Source organism: Lithobates pipiens, unplaced genomic scaffold, assembly GCF_037356315.1.
Source record: "Lithobates pipiens isolate NorthernLeopardFrog02 unplaced genomic scaffold, aLitPip1_a1.2 Scaffold_8, whole genome shotgun sequence".
Classification (NCBI taxonomy): Eukaryota; Metazoa; Chordata; class Amphibia; order Anura; family Ranidae; genus Lithobates; species Lithobates pipiens.
Window position 1 is genome coordinate 464,573,046 of NW_027507903.1, and position 24,268 is coordinate 464,597,313.

The 24,268-nt window shown below is 44.2% G+C and overlaps 1 protein-coding gene across 1 annotated transcript in view; it reads right to left on the minus strand.

Annotated features, from left to right (window-relative positions):
- Positions 1-5,649: 5,649 nt before the first annotated feature.
- The window catches only part of LOC143960199 (uncharacterized), a 111,292-nt gene continuing 92,673 nt past the window's right edge, over positions 5,650-24,268 (minus strand). The window contains exon 7 of the mRNA XM_077468524.1: positions 5,650-11,012. Coding sequence (XP_077324650.1) covers positions 10,943-11,012 — 70 coding nt within the window. The 3' untranslated portion in view covers positions 5,650-10,942. The remainder of the gene's footprint in view (positions 11,013-24,268) is intronic.

A 24,268-nucleotide genomic window follows, 5' to 3' on the forward strand; every position in this document is an offset into this window, starting at 1 on the left:
CACTGACTTTTAAAAGTTCCTTGGTGTGGGCCTTTTTCAACATGTGTGCAGCAGATCACACCATTGTTGTTTGCAACCTATGTCTGAAGCGGATCAAGCGTGGCCAGAACAGCAGCCGCTTGGGTACCACATGCATGACCAGACATATGACGACCTGCCATGCAGTCCATTGGCAACAGCACTTGAAAGACCCACATCAAAGAAAAAGGAAGACTTCTCCTTGCTTCTCATCTGGGATCTCCAACTCTACTATACCTCCAGTCCTCTCAAAAACCTGCACTGAGAGCAATGAAGGTATAGCAATAGGTGTCTCAAGTACTTGCAGCCAATCTGCTAGCAGTACACCACCATCTGATTTTAGCAGGCAAATTTCCCTACCCCAGTTGCTGAACCGTAAAAAGAAATTCGGTCCCAGCCATCCACATGCACAGCATCTGAATGCTAGCTTGGCCAAATTGCTAGCACTGCAACTGCTGCCTTTTTAGCTGGTAGACTCTGCCCCTTTCGTGAATTTGTGGAATCTGCTATACCTCAGTGGCAGGTTCCAAAACGCCATTTCTTTTTACGTCTCTCTACTGGTATGTGGAAGGCAATGTTTTGGCCTCGTTGGACAGGACCATTAGGAGTAGGGTGCATATTACCCCTGACTCATGGTCCAGCAGACATGGGCAGGGACATTAGCTTTCCTTCATGACGCACTGGGTAACTTTGCTGGCAGCTGGGAATGATGCAGGACAGGGTTCATAAGAGTTGGAGCTTGTTCCGCCACCACGCCTCCAAAATGCTAGTGGTGATTCTGCCACAGCTCTCTCCTCCACCCCCTCCTCTTCTTCTTCCTCTATGGCCTCTTCTGCAGATTTGTCCCCTGAACCAGCGGTGCTTCGTAAGGTTTCAAGGGGCTATGCAAGCAGTCAGGCAAAAAGATGCCATGCGGTGCTTGAGTTGGTCTGCTTAGGGGAAAGGAGCCACACTGTGGCAGAGATTCTGTCAGCTCTGCAGGGGCAGGCTCAGAGGTGGTTGCAGCTTCAGCCAGGAATGGTTGTATGCGACAGTGGCACCAAGCTTCTCTTGGCCCTCCAAAAGGGACACTTGACCCATGTTCCATGTTTGGAACACATCTTGAATTTGGTGCCGCAATGGTTCTTGAGCAGGTACCCAGGCTTACAGGATCTCCTGAGGTAGACCAGAAAAGTCTGTGTTCATTTCTGCTGGTCATGCCAGTGCTCGGCTGGCTGACATTCAAAGGGAATGCAACCTGCCCACCAACCGCCAATTTGTGACATGCCCACCAGATGGAACTCAACGTTGGCAATGCTGCAGCTGCTGCATGTGCAGCAGAGGGTCATCAATGAGTGCATGTGTGAGTATGGCACCAGGACGGGGTCAGGGGAGCTTGGCTTCTTTTTGCCACACCAGTGGCTACTGATGAAGGATGCATGCACTGTTCTTTCACTATTTAAGGAGGCCACAAGGATGGTAAGCAGCGACAAAGCATGCATCAGTGACAATATTCCTCTAGCCTTCCTGTTGGAGCACAAACTTGGTGGAATAATGGACAGGGCATTTGAGGCAGAACAGCGAGAGGAAGAGGAGGACTTCCTTACCTCTCAAGGCCCTCTTTATCCAGATAGCATTCCTGCGGGCCCGCCAAACACAAACAGCAGCAGTCTTCAAGGGATCGTTTTCTGTCCCCAGAAACCCAAGGAGTTGTACGTGGCTGGGAGGAGGTTGTAATGGATCATGTGATCATTAGTGACCCAGAGGACTCAGAATTGAATGCCTCTGCAAATGTACGCATGACCTCCCCAATTCTGCAAAGCCTGCGAAAAGACCCTAGGATTTGTGGTATCAGGGAGAGGGATCATTACTGGCTGGCAACCCTTCTTGATCTACGTTACAAGGGTAAGGTTGCTTCCTGCCTTCGCAGAGGGAGCAGAGGATGAGAAATCTTCAGGAGGCCTTAAAGAAAGGTTTGTGCAATGCATTTCCAGACCCTGGGAGGTTACAATTTCCTGGTGCTAGACAACGTGTTGCTGAGGCTTTGTTTAGTCAGAGGAAGAGCGGTGGAGAAGGTGGCCGGCTGACTGATGCCTTTAAACAATTTTTCAGTCCTCAGCGCCAAGGTCTGATCGGTTCAAGCAACCATCGCCAGCACCTGCATTACATGGTGCAGAAATATCTAGGGACTGCATTATTCAATATGTAATTGAGCTACTGGCCTGTCCTGCATCCAGCGTTCTTTCTGAATGCACATTCAGTGCTGCTGGAAGGTTTATAACGGATCCTAGAGTGCACCTGTCCACAGACTCCGTTGATAGGCTCACATTCATAAAAATTAATCAATCTTGGCTCAGCAGCTATCAAGCACCTGATGCTGATGAAACTGATTGGATTTTCTATAGATGTGGAATCCCTTGAAGACTGCCTATGCTGACTATCCTATTCCTCCTCAATCTTGATGATGCTATCTTCCAACAATATTTTTGGATTAGGGTACCACCACCACCACCCAAGGGCCAATTTTTCTGCCCCTGTTTAATGGAGCATGTAATTAAAATTTTTGATCTAATATTTCACAGCAGCACCCATTCTTGCACCCAACAAGAGTATCTGTGAGAGGGTTACAGTGTTGTGGCACCACCACCACGGCCCAATTTTTCTGCCACTGTTTAACAGGGGCGTGTAATTAAAATGTTTGATATAATATTTCAACTTAGGGCCTGTTCCTGCACCCCAATAAGAGTATCTGTGAGGGGTTACAGTGTTGTGGCACCACCACCACTACCACCACCCATGGCCCAATTTTACTGCCCCTGTTTAACAGGGGCATGTAATTACAATCCTTGATATAATATTTCACAGCGGGGCCCCGTTTTTGCGCCCAACAAGATTAACTGTGAGGGCTTACAGTGTTCTGGTACCACTACCACCAAAGGCCCAATTTTTCTGCCCCTGTTTAACAGGGGCATGTAATTACAATTTTTGATATAGTATTTCACAGCAGGGCCAGTTCCTGCACTCACCAAGAGTAACTGTGAAGGCTTACAGTGTTCTGGTACCACCAACACCTAAGGCTCAATTTTCTGCAGAGCATATAGGGCAGGCTGTATAGTATATATACTGCTGTTCAGAGTATATAGTGCCTGGGGGCCCCCCACACCATATTTTTTTTAAATTTGGGTGTGGGGTTCCCCTTAATATGCATACCAGACCCAAAGGACCTGGTAATGGACTGGGGGGGAAGACCCAATGACGTTTTTTTCAATGATTTTCATCTATGTTGCCGAAACCCGACAATACATTACAACCATGAGCAGTTTTAAATTACTTTTTTTTCCTTTAGAAATATTGTTCTAAACACAAGAAAATTTAGCTACTTTGCAGGCACACTATAGACACCCCCCAGGCACAATATTTAAAGGAATATTTCATTTTTATTGTTTCACTTTAAGCATTAATAAAAAAATCACTGCTCCCGAAAAAACTGACATTTTTAAAACTTTTTTTTGCATTGATATATGTCCCCTGGGGCAGGACACGGGTCCCCAAACACTTTTTATGGCAATAACTTGCATATAAGTCTTTAAAATTAGCACTTTTGATTTTTCAGGTTTGTGTCCCATGACTTTAACGGTGTTCGTGTGTTTGAACAAATGTTTTACCTGTTTGCATGTTCTGCGGCGAACCGAACCAGGGGGTGTTCAGCTCATCTCTACTGAAGAACTAGACACAGTAATAATACATCAGCAATTCATCCAAGAGTTTCTTTTTTTTGTCAACTATTTTTTTCTGTCAAATGTTCTGCTTGTTCCCCATGCAAAAGTTTAAAGTGCATGTCAGAACAAAATTTAACATATTCAGTTCACCTCTGCAATATATGTATTTTTTTCCCAGATACAGTAAGCATTGTCACCCCATAACTGGTAGTGCCTGAATAAGGACCTTCATGGCAGGATCACCAGGTATTACTTTAATAAAAAATGTGTATTTAAAAAGATTGTAATAAAGCTTTTGAAATACTGTAACATTATTTATATCAAAGATTAAAGCAAAAAAACCAGAAAGATAAAAAAGAGCTGGTTATATTAATAAATGCACGAAATATAACAGGACATTAACATTTACTGATAACTACAGAAGAGATTGTTGATCCAGGGAATATCTGATTGCCTCCTGGGGAAATCAGAAAGGAATTCCCTCCCATTGCAACAAATTGGACCATGCCTATTAGGTGTTTTTGCCTTGCTCTGGATCAATTTTGGTTATAAGCAGGGCTTGAGTCCTGCGGGAACGTGTGGGAACGGCGTCCCTGCACTTTTTCACAGCGGGAACGCTGTTCCCTTTGCAGGACTAGAGCCGCATGTGCCGAATGAGATGTATGCAGAGTAGCGCAGGAAGCGCCTGTTTGTAATAGGTTCTTTCTCTTGTCACTCAGCGCTGTTCGCTCCCTGGCGGCCCCTCCTCTCTTCTTGTCTATCCCCATTGGCTTGTGATATCATCTGGGATAGACGAGAAGAGAGGAGGGGCCGCCGGGGAGCGAACAGCGCTGAGTGACAAGAGAGAGAACCTATTACAGACAGGCGCTGCGTGATATGAGAGAGAGAACTTACTACAGACAGGCGCTGCGTGATATGAGAGAGAGAACTTACTACAGACAGGCGCTTCCTGCACTACTCTGCATACTGGCAAGTAAGATCCCCCCATGTGCCCCCTGATGTGCCCCGTGCCCTGAGTGCTATGTGCCCCATGCCCTGATGTGCTATGTGCCCCATAATGTGCCCTGATGTGCTATGTGCCCTGATGTGCCATGTGCCCTTATGTGCTATGTGCCCTGATGTGCTATGTGCCCCGTAATGTGTCCTGATGTGCCCCATAATGTGCCATAATGTACCCCAATGTGCCATGTGCCCCGTGCTCCCTGATGTGTCATGTGCCCTAATGTGTCCCATGCCCTGATGTGCTATGTGCCCCATGCCCTGATGTGCTATGTGACCCATAATATGCCCTGATGTGCTATATGCCCCATAATGTGCCCTGAAGTGCCCCATACCCTGATGTGCTATGTGCCCCGTGCCCTGATGTACTATGTGCCCCAATGTGCCTCATAATATGCCCTGATGTGCTATGTGCCCCAATGTGCCCTGATAAGCTATGTGCCCTAATGTGCCATGTGGCCTGATGTGCCCCACGCCCTTATGTGTCCTGTGCCCTGATGTGCCCCATGCCCTGATGTGCTATGTGCCCCATAACGTGCCCTGATGTGCCCTAATGTGCCCCATGCCCTGATGTGCTATGTGCCCCGTGCCCTTATGTGCCCCATGCCCTTATGTGCCCCGTGCCCTGATGTGCTACGTGCCCCATAATGTGCCCTGATGTGCAATAATGTGCTCCGATGTGCCATGTGCCCTGTGCCCTGATGTGCTATGTGGTCTGATGTGTCCCATGCCCTGAGGTGCCCCGTGCCCTGATGTGGCCCAATGTCCAATTTTTTTTTTTGGTGGGGAAGTGGATCTTGGGTGGGAGTTCCCACACTTTTTTCCCCAAGACTTGACCCCTGGTTATAAGGTTCACAGTATGGAGGTTTTCTATTTATTTATTTGTTCTATTGGTTGAACTAGAAGGACTTCATTGTCTTAATTTTAGCCTGACTAAACACAACATACGTGTTACATATGTAACTATATAATATTTAGGTATATGATGACTTAGTTTACATCTACAATAATTGTGCCTGTTTATGAATCATAGTGTGTAGTAAGGGTTTCCTTATATTATATAAGTGTTATGCCGCGTACACACGGGCGGACTGTATGGCGTACTTAGTCCGTCATACAATCCGACGGACAGTCCGTCATACTTTCGACTGAACGGACTTGACCACACACGGATGCACAAACAGTCCGTCGAAAGCTTGCGCGATGACGTGTACAGCACGTACGACGGGACTAGAAATATGAAGTCCAATACACAGCAAAGCACCCTTCCGCCGTGTAAATCCTTTCTGAGCATGCGCCATTCTTAGTCCGTCGAACTAGCCTACTGACGAGCGGATTGTCCGAAAAATTTTGAAAGTACGGCGGACAAAATTTGGAAAAATCCGAAATACTTAGTACGCCAGACTGCACGCTGAAAAAGTCCGCTGAAGCCCACACACGAGCGGACTGTCCGCTGAAATGTGTTTCGACGGACTAAGTACGCCATACAGTCCGCCCGTGTGTACGCGGCATTAGATTCAGAACATATTTACCGGTAATTCATATTTATTGTTTGTTATGTAATTGTTATTGGATAGCGTAATCCTTTCCAACGCCCTGATTACCAAGGACCACATTTTTTTTTATCCCATTTAACACTGAGAATACAGAAAAATACCAGTTGGTCTACAAGAAATCTAGTGTGCTCCAAACTTCCTGTTTACGATGACAACACAATGGCATTTCTGCACTGAAATATTAACCAGCATTGTCAGCCCTGACTGTTGAACTACAGAACTAAAACAAACAAAATCTGGAGGGGGTAAAATAGGTTTGGGGGTAAATTTGGGCAATGCCTGGAAATACACTTTAGTTGCCAGTTGGAATTCTGTCTTCACTTTTCTTCTTCTTCAAAGTATAACTTCATATATAAAAAATTAAAAAAAAATTTTTTGGGCAGAGAATTGAAAAAAAAATCAGTAAACACAGATTAAATACACATAGGGATCGATTAAAAAAACACTGTTGGACAAATGTGACAAGCATTTGACCATACTAGTTGAATTCTGATCGTATTGCCCCTAATACAGTGATTTCCTATGATTGCCAGCTTCAGCTAGTGGCCACATGGGGTATCTTTTACCTGAAATACCTCGCTCAGAAAAATACCGCATTATGGGCACTAGATGGAGCTGGCTGCCTAATTAAACAAAATACAGTCAGAATATGTCAAAGATGGGCAAAGATTTGTCACATTCATCCAAAGCATTTTTTTTTATAAATAGACCCCATAGTATAATTAACTGAAATGTGTCTCTATTTATTTATTACAGGTACTTATATAGTGCAGTCAATTTACGTAGGGTTTTACATTTGTATTGTACATTCAAGTCAGTCCCTGCCCTCAAGGAGCTTATAATCTAAGGTCCCTAAGTCACATTCATACATACACATAGAAACAATTTAGACAGGAGCCACTTAACCTACCAGAGTGCGGGAGGTAACCAGAGTACCCGGAGGAAACCCACGCAGGCACTTTGAATTTCTGTTTTTCTTGTAACAAAGTAAGATTTCACAGATAATTATCATTTCCATCCAATCTTCTTTTCCCATTGACAGAAAATTCTGGGATAACATTACAGTATGACAATGCAGAGTTTTGCAGTATAATAAATACCCTGTGCCCTGCTACCAGAAATATTTCTAAAGTGGGTATTTTGTTGCCAAATACTGAAAAGAGTTTATATTAAAAAAGACAATCTTTATAGATTGTATTTCTTTCCAAGTAGTATGTGACCAAAACATTGTTTCTGCATTTGGGCATGTGGATAGTGACAACAGTGGACAATTCCTGTCTAAAGTGTGTTGAAACCATCACTTGTAGTCCCCAGCAGAAGTCATGTGACAACACAGAAGCACAAGCTGAGACAAAGTATACCTTACAATATTTTCAATATGACGCTAAGATCAAGAATACTGGGGCATGACCTTAAACTAGCAGGAGGAAGGTTCACTCGTCTTAGAAAGTATTATTTTACCAAAAGCGTTATTGATGCTTGGAATAGACTTCCAGGAGAGGTGGTGAGTCAGTCATCAGTAAGTGGATTCAAACATGCTTGGGATTAACATAGATCTTTACTCAGACAAAAACAGTAAAAAAAAAAAAAAAAAAAAAAAAAAAAAAACTAAAATAAAAATGAAATCAAACCAGAAAAAAATTAAAAAAGGGTTGAGTGGATGGATGACTTGATCTTCTTCTTCTTCTTCCATCACCCTTTTAGAGCAGGAAACACCTGAAGAAGGACTTTCATGACCATGTATGATAGTGGAAGCTTAGTTTAGCATGCTAACTTAAGTGATTAGGTTTACATTTACTTTAACTATTTTTCTGTGGTGACCCAAGACCCAAGACCGTTTTTTTGGCCAATATAAAGGTAACGTTGGTGTGAAAATCTGCAGGACTTTTGTACTTCATTGAGCTTTAACTTAAGCACCCATAATCTCTATCTAGAACCACATTTTTGTTCAGTGAGGTGAACGGCGTTCACATCAAACAGAACACTGGTGCTTCGGGGAAGTTTGAGAACTTACTGAAAAATACATGTGAAAGCACATGCTGAAAAACATTGGATTCACAGTGAGTCACAGCGTTGTGCAACACAATCTATAGTCTTTTGTGAGAAAAAGGACAGTTCTCTTTTTCATATAATTTTACTGACAAAACTGTCTTCTTTTCTTTTTTTAAGAGATCCTGTAATCAACTTAAAAAAAATGCAGGTAAAATCATAGAAAAATTAAGTATTGTGCCTCTGAACCTAGCAAAATTGAATAGTCAGTTCCCTAGCACAGCCCTATCCCTCCTTGCATGTCATAGCCCTCACCTCTTCTGGAAGTGTTTAATTACTGTCTGTGCTGACCCAGCTCCTCACCTCCTTACATAACTGTTAATGTAACAGTTGGGCAAGGAGCAAATAGGAATACTATAGACAGGGCCATCTTTAAGGCAGGGCAAAAGGGGCAGCTGCCCTGGGCCCTGTCATTGTTGTGGGGCCCAAAGCAGGTGTCTAATACTTGCCAACTAACCTGGTTTAAATTCCTTTGTTCCTAGTAACTTCCTCATGGATCCCCTTTCTGTGTTTCTAGGAAGTGAGGGGAAATATTTTAATGGCCACACAGACATTTACAGAGTCCTCACTCTTTTCCAGAGGCGTTTTTGTGTTGGGTGGAGCCTTGCCCCACTCCACCTGTCCAGCTGCTGTCACGATTAGAGCTAGCAATTGTGGGTGTGCTAGGTATTCGCCAGAAGGAGTGGGCCATGGGCGAAGATCATTGCTTTGGGTGGCAGGCTGTGCACTTCCTCGGCCAAGAACCAGGCTTCCTGCATGCCATTTTCAAACCACTCCTCCACAAGCCGCTGTGTACTATCGGGAAAAATCTGGTAATAAAATACTGTTTGCAAAGCTTGTTTTTCTATTTCATCCCAGGGTGCCCCAGGTCTTTCATAATCCTAGTCATTCTCACATTGTGTTTTTAGATTTTAATTGTAAAGCCAATAAAAGACTTGTTATAAGTATTGCTAATGTTTACATATTGCTTATACTGTTTAAATATTGATTGTCTCAGTTTGTAATAGGCGTTTCTGTCATATTTCAGGATGCCAGTAAAAAATGTGCCCCATCAGTACATTTTTCAAGTTTTGTCAGTACAAAGAGATGGGAGGTTTACAGCAAGAAGGAGTGGGAAGCGCCACCATCTAAGTGCAGTTAAAGCACAGTTCCGCCCACATTTTTTTTTTGGCACCTGTTCTGCTGCTATGAATTAAATACTCAAAAGCGTGTTAGTAATAAATTTGCCGTTCAAGTACATCTTTTTTTAAATGCACTTACCTTTGTTTTCTGCTTCCTGAGTGCTTCCATCTTGACTGTGGGCATGTGAAGCCCACTAGAACTCTGTTCTGGGACAAGGTGCTGCTGGGTACCCAGCATGCACCTCCCGATCTCACGCTTGCATATTCTACACAGGGTATAGCACAGGAATAGTATCTTGTTGCCATCACAATGGGTGGCGATGGAGGAAGTACCCACCTCATTGTTATGGCAATGCAATCCTGTGACGATGCCCACTGACTCCTGGAAATGATGACACGCATTTCCAAGGAGCAGAGGCGCCGATGGAAATGAAGTACATCGCCACGGATCCGAAGGGAGGCAGAATACAGGAGACACCCTAGCAACAAGCCACAAACAGTAAGCAAACAAAATAAATAAAAAAAGTTGCCAAATGTTGCCCAACTTGCAGGAATGTACTGACTGAGATAAAGATTAAATTATGGGTGGAATTCCGCTTTAATCTGAAGTAAAAACAAGGATGTACCATATAAAGGTTGCACTCACGTTAATTACAAGTGTTAAAAGCATGTTGACAGCCCTTGAAGTATGTGCATGAGGGAAGCACGGAGGGTCGGACCAAGGCTGGTGCCAGCATGAGGCTGCTTGGGCAGCCAACTTAAGGCACGATGGAGGGGAGGGGGAAGTAAAATGCACATTCGTCTGTGTAGACAAAATTCCTTGCACCGGCCCTGACTAGGAGGGTATTGGTGCATCCTGGCACCTTAAAGCGGAGTGCCAGCCTTTGAAAAAAAAAGTAAAAGTCAGAAGTTACAAATACTGTAGCTGCTGACTTTAAATATAAGGACAATTACCTGTCCGTGGATCCCACAATGTCAGCCCCCCCGAAGCTGATTCATCCAGTGGCTCGCGCTGTGGTTTCTGAACTGCCCCATCATCTACTGGGGCGAACACAGGTCCCAGAAGCCAGTGGGGGGGAGGGGCCGATGCAAATGAGGAGATGACGTACTTTGCCACGGTGGGGTTATGACAGAAGACCTGCAGAAAACCCAAAAAATTACAAAGCGGCAAATACAAAAAAGAATATCCAAAAATGGGGGGGGGGGTTGCTCAATTTAGCCTCTGCTTTAAGTTGGTTACCTAAGCAGCCTCATGCTGGCACTGGCCCTGGTCAGACCCTCCATGCTTCCCTCACACATGCACATACTTCTAGAGCTGTCAGCCTCCCATCTCTTTGTACTGACAAAACTTGGAAAAATTACTAAATGGAGCATATTTTTTACTGACATCCTAAAATAAGACAGAAACGCTTTCACCATCTTGTGGAAGCCTGGAGAATATGTTTAATACTATCTGAGTGAGCAGAAGTTTATTTCAGCAAAGGATTCTGGGGAATGTCCATCAATCTTCAGTATAAATGTTCTCCTCTGCCGTGATCCCTGAAGCAGCCAGTTCTGTCATTGGTCCAGCACTGTAAAGGGAGAGGGACACTATGTATTACATGTACACTCAGAATGAATTTGTGTTTGTTTTTTTCACAGTTGCTTTAATGTTATCAGTTTCCATATTCACTCCTTAAAGAGGAAGTAAACCCTTTCAAACCACTTTGACCTACAGGTAAGCCTAGATTAAGGCTTACCTGTAGGTCCAAGCAATATCTCCTAAACCTATATGGTTTAGGAGATATTTGCCCGAAAATGGGCACCGCTGTCTACGGCGCATGCGCCGTAGACAGCGGCGCGCAGGCGCACTAAATGCGGCAAGTCCAAGAATGGATTTGCCTAATTTGTCGACTCCCGTGCGCATGCGCTGGAGTGACGTCATCGCGGCTTCGCCGAATGGCAGCGGCGGAGCTGCGAGACGCGACTCCCGTGCGCATGCGCAGGAGTGACGGCTTCGCCGCTGTGATTCGTCGGAGCTGCGAGACGCCACCAGCAAGATGGATGCGGCGGACTACAGGGGACAGCGGCGACTTCGCTGGCTCCTGTGTCAGGTAAGTGGCACATAATGAGCTACTATGCGATGCATAGTAGTCCATTATGCTTTACCTTTGCAGGGAAAAAAAGAGGAAGTAAACCCATCAGGGTTTACTTCCTCTTTAAAGTGGTTGTAAACCCATTACAACAACTTTATGCAACAGGTAAGCCTATAATAACATATCCCCTGTCCCTTGCATGTGCCGATTACATTGGGACATGCGCACTGGGGCAAACTGAAGCAATGGGACGTATGTGCCGTTGCTTCAGTCTGTGTGCCGTTACCGGTGGCTCCCATGCACATGCGTGGGAGTGACATCATCACGGCTCCGGCCAATCATAGCGCTGGAGCCACGATGCCCGGAAGTAAGCCCCAGGATAGATGTTACTGGCTGGAGGGGGAGACGAGGACTGCTGTAGGGGCTTTGTTCTCGGGTAAGTAATTCATAATGAGCTAGTATGCTATGCATACTAGTTCATTATGCCTTTGTCTTGCAGGGTTTATTTTTTTTATTTTTTTTTACCAGGGTTTACAACCACTTCAAAGCTGACTGTACAGAAATAAGTAGCAGCATAGCATTGTGCTTTAACACCTGGCTGCCACACATATGTGTACAATCAACACTGCTGTTTTGCACTGGGATTGCATTCATTTGGCACAGTAACTATGCTGTCACCAACAGATCCAGGTCACTGTTTAAGTTTGGAAACTGTGAATATACTCCTGATCATATGATCTGATCAATTTTAGGAACAATATATAGTATCTGCTAAAAATGTATCCAAATTTTCCGGTCCAACCAAAGACTAGAGCCCTTGTTGGCTTTTTACTACTATTCTGGGCTCCATTAGAGTAATGTACGCTCAATTTCTGTTATTATCTTGGATGCTATGTCTTTACCAGACGAGAAGTAAGGGAACATTCCCAACATTAAGCCCTGGTTCACACTTATTCAGGCTTACCCATGGTGCCAAAAGCACACTAACTCCCTTCTACAGGCATTCACAGACAGGAGGTGGATCTTATAGCATTTAATAGGATCCTAGTTTTATTATCTAACCTGCAGCAGAAAAAGAATTAGAATCTGATCAGTTGCTATGGGTAAACCTCTGCTGTCCTTAAGGCTAGGTGCACACTCGCAGCATTTCCTCTTGATAGAAAATATGAAATAGTGCTGGCAGCATATATTATTCAATACACATCTTGATTAGTGCCATATACATCAATGTGTTTGTGTAATACAGAATCAAAATACAAAATGATATATAATATAATATGCACAAATCTATAAAGTGCTTGGTGCTTATATGAAAAAAAGTGCAATGGTGCTCCAAATTTTGCAAAATGTGAGGTGACTCCTGCTTCGGTGACCCCACTCAAAGAAACAATGGACCCTCAGCTTCTCAGTCTGGGATCAAAAAGGCAGTGATATATTGATGTGGGGATGTGTAGGATGGTTCCTCAAAAATACTCTTCCAAGAGGTTACTTTACAACAGAAAGGATACGCCACACTTGAGTGCTGCCATGATGGACTACAAGGGAAGGTAATCCACAAAAAACACCAGCAGGCACAGTGTGAACGATGCAACCAAAGGCACGTCTCAGCAGGATCAAGTCAGAGGCAACAGGTGTCCTTCCAACATCAAGCTCTCTTCAGCTCTGATAGCAACACCCATAAGCAAGCAGGAAGCAGCATTATGTCACTTCCTGAAGACGCCAATCATGGCGAAACATATGTCGGAGCAGAGGATCCGTCACTTCCTGGTCCTAACTTGATACTCCATACTATGCTTTGTCCTCTGGAGCAAGACGTGAAACGCACCCCTTCCCCAAGGGATTAGCTGACTCACACACGCTGATTACACCTAGTGCCAGCCCAGGCACTTCAACATGTGAGTGTAACTGCTATTGTTGCTGCTGTTTCATTTTGTTTATTAAAAATTAATACACTATGGGACTTTTATCCATGTCTCCTGTGGAGTAATTTTTTACATCCTAGTTCCGCCGTGAGCGATCAGTGGAGTGGATTTATGCTATTAGTGGAACCAATCTGGTGTTCCAAAAGTACTTTTTGACCATACTGTAAAAAGGGGTCAAACATCTCTGGTGAATTGCCTGTATACTGAGCACTTGTGGTGAAAGAACTAGAAGTTTTATCTCAGAGCATTTCGATTTGGTGTTGGGATTTATGACTTATGGACTTTTTGCTTGCTTTTATGACAATTCATTTCACTAGTGTACACATTTATGATTGATGTATTGCCATATATTCTTTGTGAAAAGTTTTGTATGAACATGTATAGCGTTGTATCCTTTATTCCAATATTTTACACAGTTTAGTGATTTGTTCACTTTTAAAGGGGCAGCTGTTATATGTTCTTATCCCCACAGGGTACCATTATTGGTACATATTTTTAATTTACATCTCTTTTCTATTTTGTATAGGGAGTCACCTTTAGGCTGCCAATCCTTTTTTCTCCTTTCTTCACACATTGCTGGTCACTTCATAATTTATCATGGAGGTGTTAATTACATTACCAATAGAGATATTAACTTGCATCAGTGTTTTCAAGAGACCTTGGCACAAAGTATAGACCTTGATTCTGCATTCAAGCAGATATTCAAAGTCATAAAGAAACAAATACAAATTTGGTGGGGCCTCACCACATTAGAATAATACCTCAAAGAGGAAATCACCCCAAAAAGCCTCAGATGCTTTGGAGGATGAAAATCGAATCAAAGAATGGAGCCAGTTTTTCAATCAGTGTGAAAAGAAGTTAATGGGAATTATAATTGGTAGAAGGAAATACAAATTACACTTATTGGAACCAGCTGAACACACTTAAAGATAGGGTGGCACCTTTCTCTGATACCCCAGAGTATTTAGCTAAAACTGAAAAACTTCAGCATTATCTTAATAAGCAAGATAATGAAACTAAGAACAAAAACATTTAAAAATATCAATGAGATATGAAGGACTATAAAGATAATAGGATCTATAAATGGCAGGATTCCACCATACCCAATGGGGGGAGATGAGGGGACCCTCCAACTACCATCCACTTCTGGTACTGGTCCCTACCCAGGTAAAATACAGGGAAAGAAAGGGAATAAAAAAGCTATGAAGGTACATTATCCACAAACATCTTATTGTGGGGAAGGAGAGGCAGAACCCAAATTTTGGGGAAAGACCTCACCTCGTACTCCCCAATATAGAGTTCCCACCGACAACTACTATGCACCTTATTATGACACCTATGCGTCTAGGTCTAGACCGTATCAAGATAGTCAGAGGGGAATTTTGAGGGGGCATGGTAAAGGTAGAGGAAGGCCGCCCTATAATACACACTATACCCAAGGGGGAGGGGGTGGAGGGAGTGGAGAGAACCATTCAAAATTGTGCAGTCATAACATCCACAGAGGGGGAATCACCATCCCCACCCACAGAGGGGGAGCCAGTACTCCCACCCCTTCCCGAGCACCCCTCGTCCGGCCGAACACGCAGGAGAGGATACAGAGGGGCAGAAAAGAAAAGAAAAAGAGAGGTCTAACTACGGGCATTTTCAAACTCACCGATATTTCATTCACTGAGGAGGAACTTCTCATTCTCAATGAGGGTTTTAAATTTGCTCCAGCCAAGTTTTTGGATAAGTTTGAAGCATTCATTGACCTGGAAAAGATTGCCAGGAAATTGAAAGTCACATTTTTTTTTTAAGAACATTCCAGTTCCGACAACACAATGGTTCGGCGGTGTCACACCCATGAATTCGCTTTTAATCCCAAAAACATATCCCATAGGTTTATAAAAGTCTTCAAGCACATGGTACAAGAGGATATAAGGAATATCCCTTTTACCAAAAAAATAAACAGTCTAGAGACGCCATCTCGAAATTAGAACAAAACAGGAATATAGTTATTAGACCGTTGGTCAAGGAGGGGTTTGGTTATCCTAAAAATGGAGGATTATATTGCAGAAATGCAACAAATAGTACAGGATACAGCCACTAACAAAAAAACTCCCGGGTGATCCAACAGGTAAATTAAAAGCCCTCCCTTTCCAAGCTGATAGAGAAAGTGTCTTCAAAAGGTACATTTAATAAGAAAGAAGCAAAATATTTATTACCCAGAGTCCCAAAATCCTGGTTATCTATCAAATTTCCAAGATGCATAAGGATAGGTTTACTCCCCTAGGCAGACCCATTGTCAGTGGGAGCGATTCCCTTTACTCTCAGTTAGGCTAATATATCAATATTTTTTTACAGCCTATAGCCACTAGGAGTAAAGCATACCTAAAGGATAGTAAAGATCTTATTAATAAGATTAAGGAAATGGTGATAGGAGAGCACATGTTGTTGGTCACAGTGTATGTTGAATCCCTATATAACAACATCATACAGTAGGATACCCTCAATGCCGTGTTATGGGCATTGAAGAAGTATTCTCTCCTTAAAACCCCCCAAAGAAAATTCTTTGTGGAGGCTTATTGAGGCCGTGTGTGTGCTAGTCTGCCGTACTTTTGAAATGAATGGACTTTTCCCGCACGGAACAGACTTTTCCTGTTCATTTCGAGCGCGGCTCCAGGTAGCCGGGACCAGCGAAGGAAGCGTCGCTGGCCCCGTCACCTGGACTTAAAGGGGAAGCCCTACGCCTAAAAAATGGCGTGGGGGTCCCCCCAGGTTCATATCAGACTCTTATCCGAGCACGCAACCCGGCCGGTCAGGAAAGGGGGTGGGGGCGAGTGAGCACCCCCCTCCTGAGCTGTACCAGGCCGCGTTCCCTCAACATGGGGGGGTGCTTTGGGGAAGGGGGGGCCGTGCGGCCCCCCCACCCCAAAGCACCTTGTCCCCATGTTGATGAGGACAAGGGCCTCTTCCCGACAACCCTGGCCGTTGGTTGTTGGGGTCTGTGGGCAGGGGGCTTATCGGAATCCGGGAGCCCCCTTTAATAAGGGGGCCCCCAGATCCCGGCCACCCAAACCTATGTGAATGAGCATAGGGTTACGATGTACCCCTACCCATTCACCTGTGAAAAAAATCTTCGTCATGCCTGCTTGTCATTGTGGCCAGAGACAGCGACGAGGCAACAGCCCAAGAAGAGAAGAACAGAAGGCGGCGGCGACAGAAGACTGGGCCACCACTTGTAAAAGAGCTAGAAGAAGGCGCGGAGGCCAGGCAAGAAGAACCGAAGAGGGGGACAAGACCCCCGAAGAGGGGGACAAGACCCTCGAAGTCGGAAGAAGAGGGGGCGAAGAAGAAGAAAGCCGGGCTCCTCCGCTAGTAAAAGAGCTAGCAAAAGAGCTAGCAAAAGAGCAGAAGATAGCGGAGGAGTCTGGCGAGAAGACCCCCGAAGACGGAAGAAGACCCCCGGAGCTGTGCAATAAACTATTTTAACCCTTGTGTGTTGTGTTTTTTTTTACAATTTTTTCACAGGTGAATGGGTAGGGGTACATTGTACCCCATATTCATTCACATAGGGTGGGGGGCCAGGATCCGGGGGCCCCCTTATCAAAGGGGGCTCACGGATTCCGATAAGCCCCCCGCCCGCAGACCCCGACAACCAACGGCCAGGGTTGTCAGGAAGAGGCCCTTGTCCTCATCAACATGGGGACAAGGTGCTTTGGGGTGGGGGGGCCGCGGGTTGGAGAACAAGGCATGCTAAATACCAATAGGGAAAGGATCAGCTGCAGAGATACTATAATCAATACTGGTGACTAGTCCTTTGCCCTCTGTTGGCCAATTGCAGTCCCCTTTAAAGTAGAAGGAAAGACTACATAATAAAATACCTATAAAATGATCCTTCTCCTTTGCTCTGATTCTCTCTAGGGATGAGCTTGGGTTAGGTCCCAACCAGGTTCTGTTATAGAATAGAATAGATATGTAGGCAGTATATTCAATACCCAGTAGCTGCGCGCATAATACATAGCTATATTAGCTCAGTGATGTTGACCTAACATGGCCATGTGCCCATATTAAGTAGTGAAAAATCTCCCACCAACAGCTCATTGGCCTAGCAATGCTGGTACCTTCCAGAGAGAAAACTGTGTTTGGACCTAACTTAAGCTTACCACTAGGAATGAGCTTGAACATTGGGTGTTCGCCCGCTCACCAAATTTAGAACATTATGGGGTGTTCGTGGGAAATTTGAGGGCCCGCTGAACACCCCATAATGAACGGCGAGACCATCAATGCACTGCGAGATCGCAGTGCATTGATGGCTCCTGACCTGCATGCTTTGGCTAATCACAGTGCGCTCTGCTGTGAGAGTCCACACCTCACACTATGTTAGGCTTCTTACATAGCAGTCGTACATAGTTTTATGAATGAGAGCAGCAAAATGACATTTGTAAAGGAAAAAAATGTAATTTAAAGCTGCTCATTACTGTACTGTATTACCGGATCCCGGCAATATAGATAAAAATAATTGACAAAAATGGCATGGGTTTCCTCTTCATTCTATTACCAGGCCCTTTGCATGGAAGAAGAAAGGAAGAAAAACCCACCAGGGTTTACTTCCTCTTTAATAGCCCACTTAAATTGGCAAGCATTGTGGAGGGATGCAAAAAAAACTATTTGGAGATGTCCTTTTGTATTCAAGAAACTCACTTTCATGCTTGCAAAGCTTCAAATTGTTCCCATAAGCTTTTCGGCATATTTTTACGGCAAATGCTGATGTTAAAAAGTGGGATGTCCTAGTTTCAATTAAAAACGTTGTGTCCTTTAGGCTGCATGGATCCCCATGGAAGATACACTTAGGTCCATATATATTTGGGCACAGGCACAATTTTCATACTTTTGGCTCTGTATGCCACCAAAATAAAATTAAAACAAAACAATCCAAATGAATTTGAAGTACAGACTTTCAGCTTTCACATCAAGGGTGTGAACATAAATATCAAGTACAAATGTTAGGAACTGCAACTATAATTATACACAGTCACTCCATTTTCAGGGGCTCAAATGTAGTTGGAAAAATGAATATAATCATAAATAAAATATTCATTTTAATATTTTGTTGAGAATCTTTTACTGACAATGAATGCCTGAAGACATGATTTTTTTACCTTACCAAAGCTGGAATACTTACCTTTTTCTGACAATTTGCACACATGGAGACACCCCAAATATCCACTGGAGCACCTGTGTGGGACACCTTAAATAGTTTTTGTTCTGGTGTCCCACACTAGTGCTCCTGAGTCCAGATGTATAAACAGCTGCTGAGTGTCCTCTCCTTACATTACACTGAATCAAGCTTGAATTTCATTCTAGTTACAAACACATGTAGGCAGCAATGTCCCCAGCTTATTTTTACACAAATAGGCATGACCAAATGTATTTAAGCTGTATCTGCCAAAACATCCTATTTAATGAGCGAACGATGTTTACGATTACTGATTACTGTGCCCACGAACATGAAAGTCGTCATTTTAATCTGTACAACAGTAAAGAAAATCACATGGCGCAGCATGCAAGTAATAATCATAATAGTAACACAGGACAAATATTACTTTTTAGAAACACTTCCTTGATCCTTCTATACTGATCCTGCTCAGGTCTGACCAGCGTTTCCTCGATTGCTCCTTGGATCGTTGTACCCCAAAATTCCTATGCAGACTCTTCACAACTGTAGTCATGATCTTGGCCTTTCTCACATTACACCTATACCAGTCCTTAAAAGGACCTTTATGGACCTAATAGTAGCTAGCTAGTAGCTAGTGAAATGCAGACTGTCCCTGCTCCAAACACCAAACTGTCCCTCCCTAACGACAGCTGCAGAATCGGTCAGCAGCACTGCATGCAGTGCACTATAATATGATTTCTATATTTGAAAGAAAGCATATTATAAGTGTATTACAACCCTATATACTGTACACCTATACCAGTTCTTAAAAGGACTTTTGGGGACCTAATAGTCCCTGCTCCACACAGCGTCCTTTCCCTACACTGACAAAAGACAGAATGTAAAATGGCCACCAGATCAAGTCTATTTATAAGGTAGGGGGTATGTCCATGTGCTGAAATGTCTCAATTGGCTGTCCTGTACTCCATGATGGATGTGTCATGGGTCAAAGTTCTTCACAATGTAAACGAATATGTCTGCCGCGAACAGCGCCTGAAGTCCACCAGTTTGGCGAATCGCGAACGAGCAAAGTTCGCCGCAAAACCGTCCGCCGGGCGAACCGCAAGGCCATCTCTAGTCCTGATCTCTGGGAGTCCTGGACCCGATTGTGATCACTATTATATGGACTCCTCGGGATTCCCACAGACATGATGTGTGTCCTGGGGGCAAAAAACCTTCGCAAATTCCAAAAGTTTCTACAACGTTGCCTTCATATTTATTTTGTTACAAAGAATAAATGGATATTTTATTTTCGGAAAATACTGGCCAATGTGTTTTTCTTCAAAAAGGACAATTTGTTTGTGAGTAGGCAGGTACATTTCAAAAAGACAATGTCAAATTAACAAGGGACACCAACCAGCCTCCTTGAGGTTAAAAAATACAAGATAATAATGTTATTGCGGTAACTTGACACACAAAAAATAAATAAAAAAATAGGGAGATCAATAGAAACTAATTTTGCAATAATCCCCCCCAAAAAAGGAGATCTTGATGAAATAAAAAAAGAATAATAAAAAAAAGATGACTCTAAAAAATAATTCTAAACATTATTCTGGAGATCTGGCTTTAAAAAAATAAAAGATTATTCATTTATATGAGATCACGAGAAATAATAAAGAAATACGTTTGTGAGAAAACAACTTCATTATTCGAGCATTATAAAGCACAAAAGAATGCGCTGCATTAAAAGATCACAGAATTTGCAGCGTGAGGAATGTGCTATCTCCATTCTGAATGCTAGTTTTACCAGACCGAGCACTTCTGTCTTGTACTTGCTTCTGCACAAGCATAGTTTTTGGTACGTCGGAACAGTATACAGACGAGCGGGTTTCTCGATAGTAATTAGTTCCGTCAGAGAAAATTAGAACATGTTCTCTAAGTCCATCTGAATTTTCAATGGAAAAGTCAGATGGGCATACACGCGGTCGGAATATACGATGAAAAACTCCCATTGGACTTTTTCTGACGGACATTCCGCTCATGTGTAAGCGGCATAAGTGTATTGAAGTGGATTCTACTATATAGTGTTTGCTCACTAAATTGACATCCAGTAAGGGGGGAATCTCCTGGTTTTACAACTACTTGCAACCTAAGGGTTATTTCTCTAAAACATCTCATATGTTAAAATGGGAAAAAGACCATAGCATATGTAGCGGCCATAACCCGTTGCAGGGCAGCCTTGACTTATTGTGCTTACCAGTTACCTTCTCTTGGCCTGCTCTTCTTCTGCTCTTTGTCTAGGGGTTCCCAGGGCTGATACCCAATGACTTGAACACTGACACAGATGAAGTCCTCTTTAAAAGGGTTTATTTTGCAGCAACAATTTTCAATAACAGTCTCTTAGGGAACAGAGGGCATGGGTGAAGAACTCAGGCACCTTGAACTGCAGGTGTAGCAAAGTCTCTATTTCCACCCAGAGAGTAGCCACTCGCAGCTGGGTACTTCAAGCCTTAACAGATCTCTAGCCAGAGATCATGGCAGTCAGTACGTTGACTCAAAACTTGAACAATCAACTAAGGGTGAACAGGAACCTTTTTCCTCCGTACCTGGAACGTTTTCCATCTCCTCAATGGTACTGGAAAATTCTGAATTCGTCAATGTCCTTCCCAACTCAGTAACCAGGTACTTCCCAGGATGCCACTTGCCGGCCCTCCTCCAAAGAGTCCTCCCCCGGTCACTTCCATGAGCTGTGGTGCCTCTCTAAGCCAAGAGCAAACCCCTGACTAGGGATGAGCCGAACACCCCCCGGTTCGGTTCGCACCAGAACTTTCGAACGGACCCCAAATTCGAACGAACTTTAGAACCCCATTGAAGTCTATGGGACTCGAACGTTCGAAATTAAAAGTGCTAATTTTAACGGTTAATATGCAAGGTACTGTCCTAAAAAGGGTTTGGGGACCTGGCTCCTGCCCCAGGGGACATGGGTCAATGCCTAAAATTTTTTTAAAAATGGCCGTTTTGGCGGGAGCACTGATTTTAATGACGATTAAAGTGAAAAAAAAAGTGAAATATTCCTTTAAATATGGTGCCTGGGGGTGTCTGTAGTATGCCTGTGAAGTGCCACGTGTTTCCCGTGTTTAGAACAGTCCCTGCACAAAATGACATTAAACGGAAATAACACCATTTAAAACTGCTTGCGGTTTTAATGTTATATCTGGTTCCTGCAATATGGTTGAAAATCATTGAGAAAAATGGCATGGGTAGCCCTCCCTGCCCATTACCAGCCTATTTGGGTCTTGTACGCATATTAAGGGGAACCCTGTACCCATATTAAAAAAAGGAAATGCGTGTGGCCCCCAGGCCCTATATACTCAGAACAGCAGTATACAGGCGGTGCAAACAAGACAGGGACTGTGTAGGTTTGTTGTGTTAAGTTGAATCTGTTTGTAATTTTCAACTGGTACATTTTTAAAGTGTAGCTCCAGTCAAAAAAACTATTTTTAAGCTTTTTAGAAAACATAGGGAAGGGTTATCACCCCTGTATAATTTGTTTTGTCGTCCATCTTTTTTCATCTCACTTGCTGTTGTCTCCTTCCGTTTGCAAGTAGGAGATGTTTGTAAATTGGATGTTTGAAAGTAGGGACCTGCCCTATATGCTCTGCAGAAATGGCGGAACAAGGTGTTGGTTTTGCCACAACATTGTAAGCCCTCAAAGTGGAGCGCCCTGCTGTGAACGATTATATCAAGAATTGTAATTACATGCCATTGTTGAACAGTGGTAGAAAAATTGACCTTTGGTGGTTGTGGTGCTGGTGCCACAACACTATAAGTCCTCACCATTACTCTGGGTGGGCACAGGAAGGGGCCCTCCTGTAAAATATTATATCAAGAATTGCAATTACATGTCCCTGTTAAACAGGGGCAGAAAAATTTGGCCTTAGGCACTGTTGCTGGTGCCACCACACTGCAACCTCTGCCATATACTCTAGTTTTATTGCAGGAATTAGCCCTGCTGCAAAGCATTGCATCAAAAATTGTAATTAAACACCCCTGTTAAACAGGGGCAGAAAAATTGGGCCTTAGGCACTGGTGCTGGTGCCACCACACTGCAACCTCTTCCATATACTGTAGTTTTATTGCAGGAATTAGCCCTGCTGCAAAGCATTGCATCAAAAATTGTAATTAAACGCCCCTGTTAAACAGGGGCAGAAAAATTGGGCCTTAGGCACTGGTGCTGGTGCCACCACACTGCAACCTCTGCCATATACTCTTGTTTGATTGCAGGAATTAGCCCTGCTGCAAAGCATTGCATCAAAAATTGTACTTAAACGCCCCTGTTAAACAGGGGCAGAAAAATTGGGCTGATGGCATCACCCAGAACCAGAAATGTTCTTCCGACATATCAGCGGAGGAGGAAGAGGATAGACAATCAACATAACAGGACAGTCACTCAGCATCAGCATAGGCAGTCTTGAAGGGATGTGAAATTTAAAAAAAAATTATTCTGTTACATCAGCTTCAGGTGCTTGGTAGCTGTGGGTGATCCAAGACTGATTCATCTTGATGAAGGTCAGTCGATCAACTGATTCGGTGGACAGGCGCACCCTGTGATCGGTAACAAAGCCACCAGCAGCACTGAAGGTGCGTTCCGAAAGAACGCTGGATGCAGGACAGGCCAGTAGCTCAATTGCATACTGTGCAAGCTCTGGCCAGTGATCCATCCTCAAGACCCAGTAAGCCAGAGGATTTTCGGTGGGAAAGGTGTCCAAGTCTGACCTTGCCCCTAGGTATTCCTGCACCATGTAAATCAGACGCTGGCGATGGGTGCTGGAACCGATCATACCTTGGGGCTGCGGACTAAAAAATTGTCTGAAAGCATCAGTCAGACGGCCACCTTCTCCACCGCTCCTTCTGACCGATGCCTCAGCAACACGTTGTCCAGGACCAGGAGTTTGTAACCTCCCAGTCTCTGGGAACGCGTTGCACAGACCTTTCTGCAAGGCCTCCCAGAGATGTCTCATCCTCTGCTCCCTCTGCGATGGCAAGATAAGGTCGGCAACCTTACCCTTGTACCGTGGATCAAGGAGAGTGGCCAGCCAGTAATGGTCCCTCTCCTTGATCCGAAGAATACGAGGATCCTTCCGCAGGCTTTGCAGGATCAGGGAGGCCATGCAGCGTAGGTTAGCTGAGGCATTCGGTCCTGAGTCCTCTGGGTCACTAAGGACAACATGATCCGCAGCTACCTCCTCCCAGCCACGTACAAGTCCATGTGTTTCTTGGGACTGTAAATCATCCCTACAAGACTGCTGCTGCTGAGTGCCAGCCTCCACCTCCATGCTGACACAATCATCCTCCTCCTCCTCTTCCTCCTCCTCATCCTCTTCCTGTGTGATGGGTGGCACAGCAGGAACACTGTCTGGATAAAGGGGGCCTTGAGAGGCAAGGAAGTCCTCCTCTTCCTGCCTCTGTTCTGCCTCAAGTGCCCTGTCCATTATTCCACGCAGCGTATGCTCCAAGAGGTGGACAAGAGGTACAGTGTCACTGATGCATGCACTATCACTGCTCACCATCCTTGTGGCCTCCTCAAACTGTGACAGGACAGTGCATGCATCCCTGATCATGCCCCACTGGCGTGGTGAGAAAAAACCGAGCTCCCCTGACCCGGTCCTGGTGCCGTAGTCGCACAGGTACTC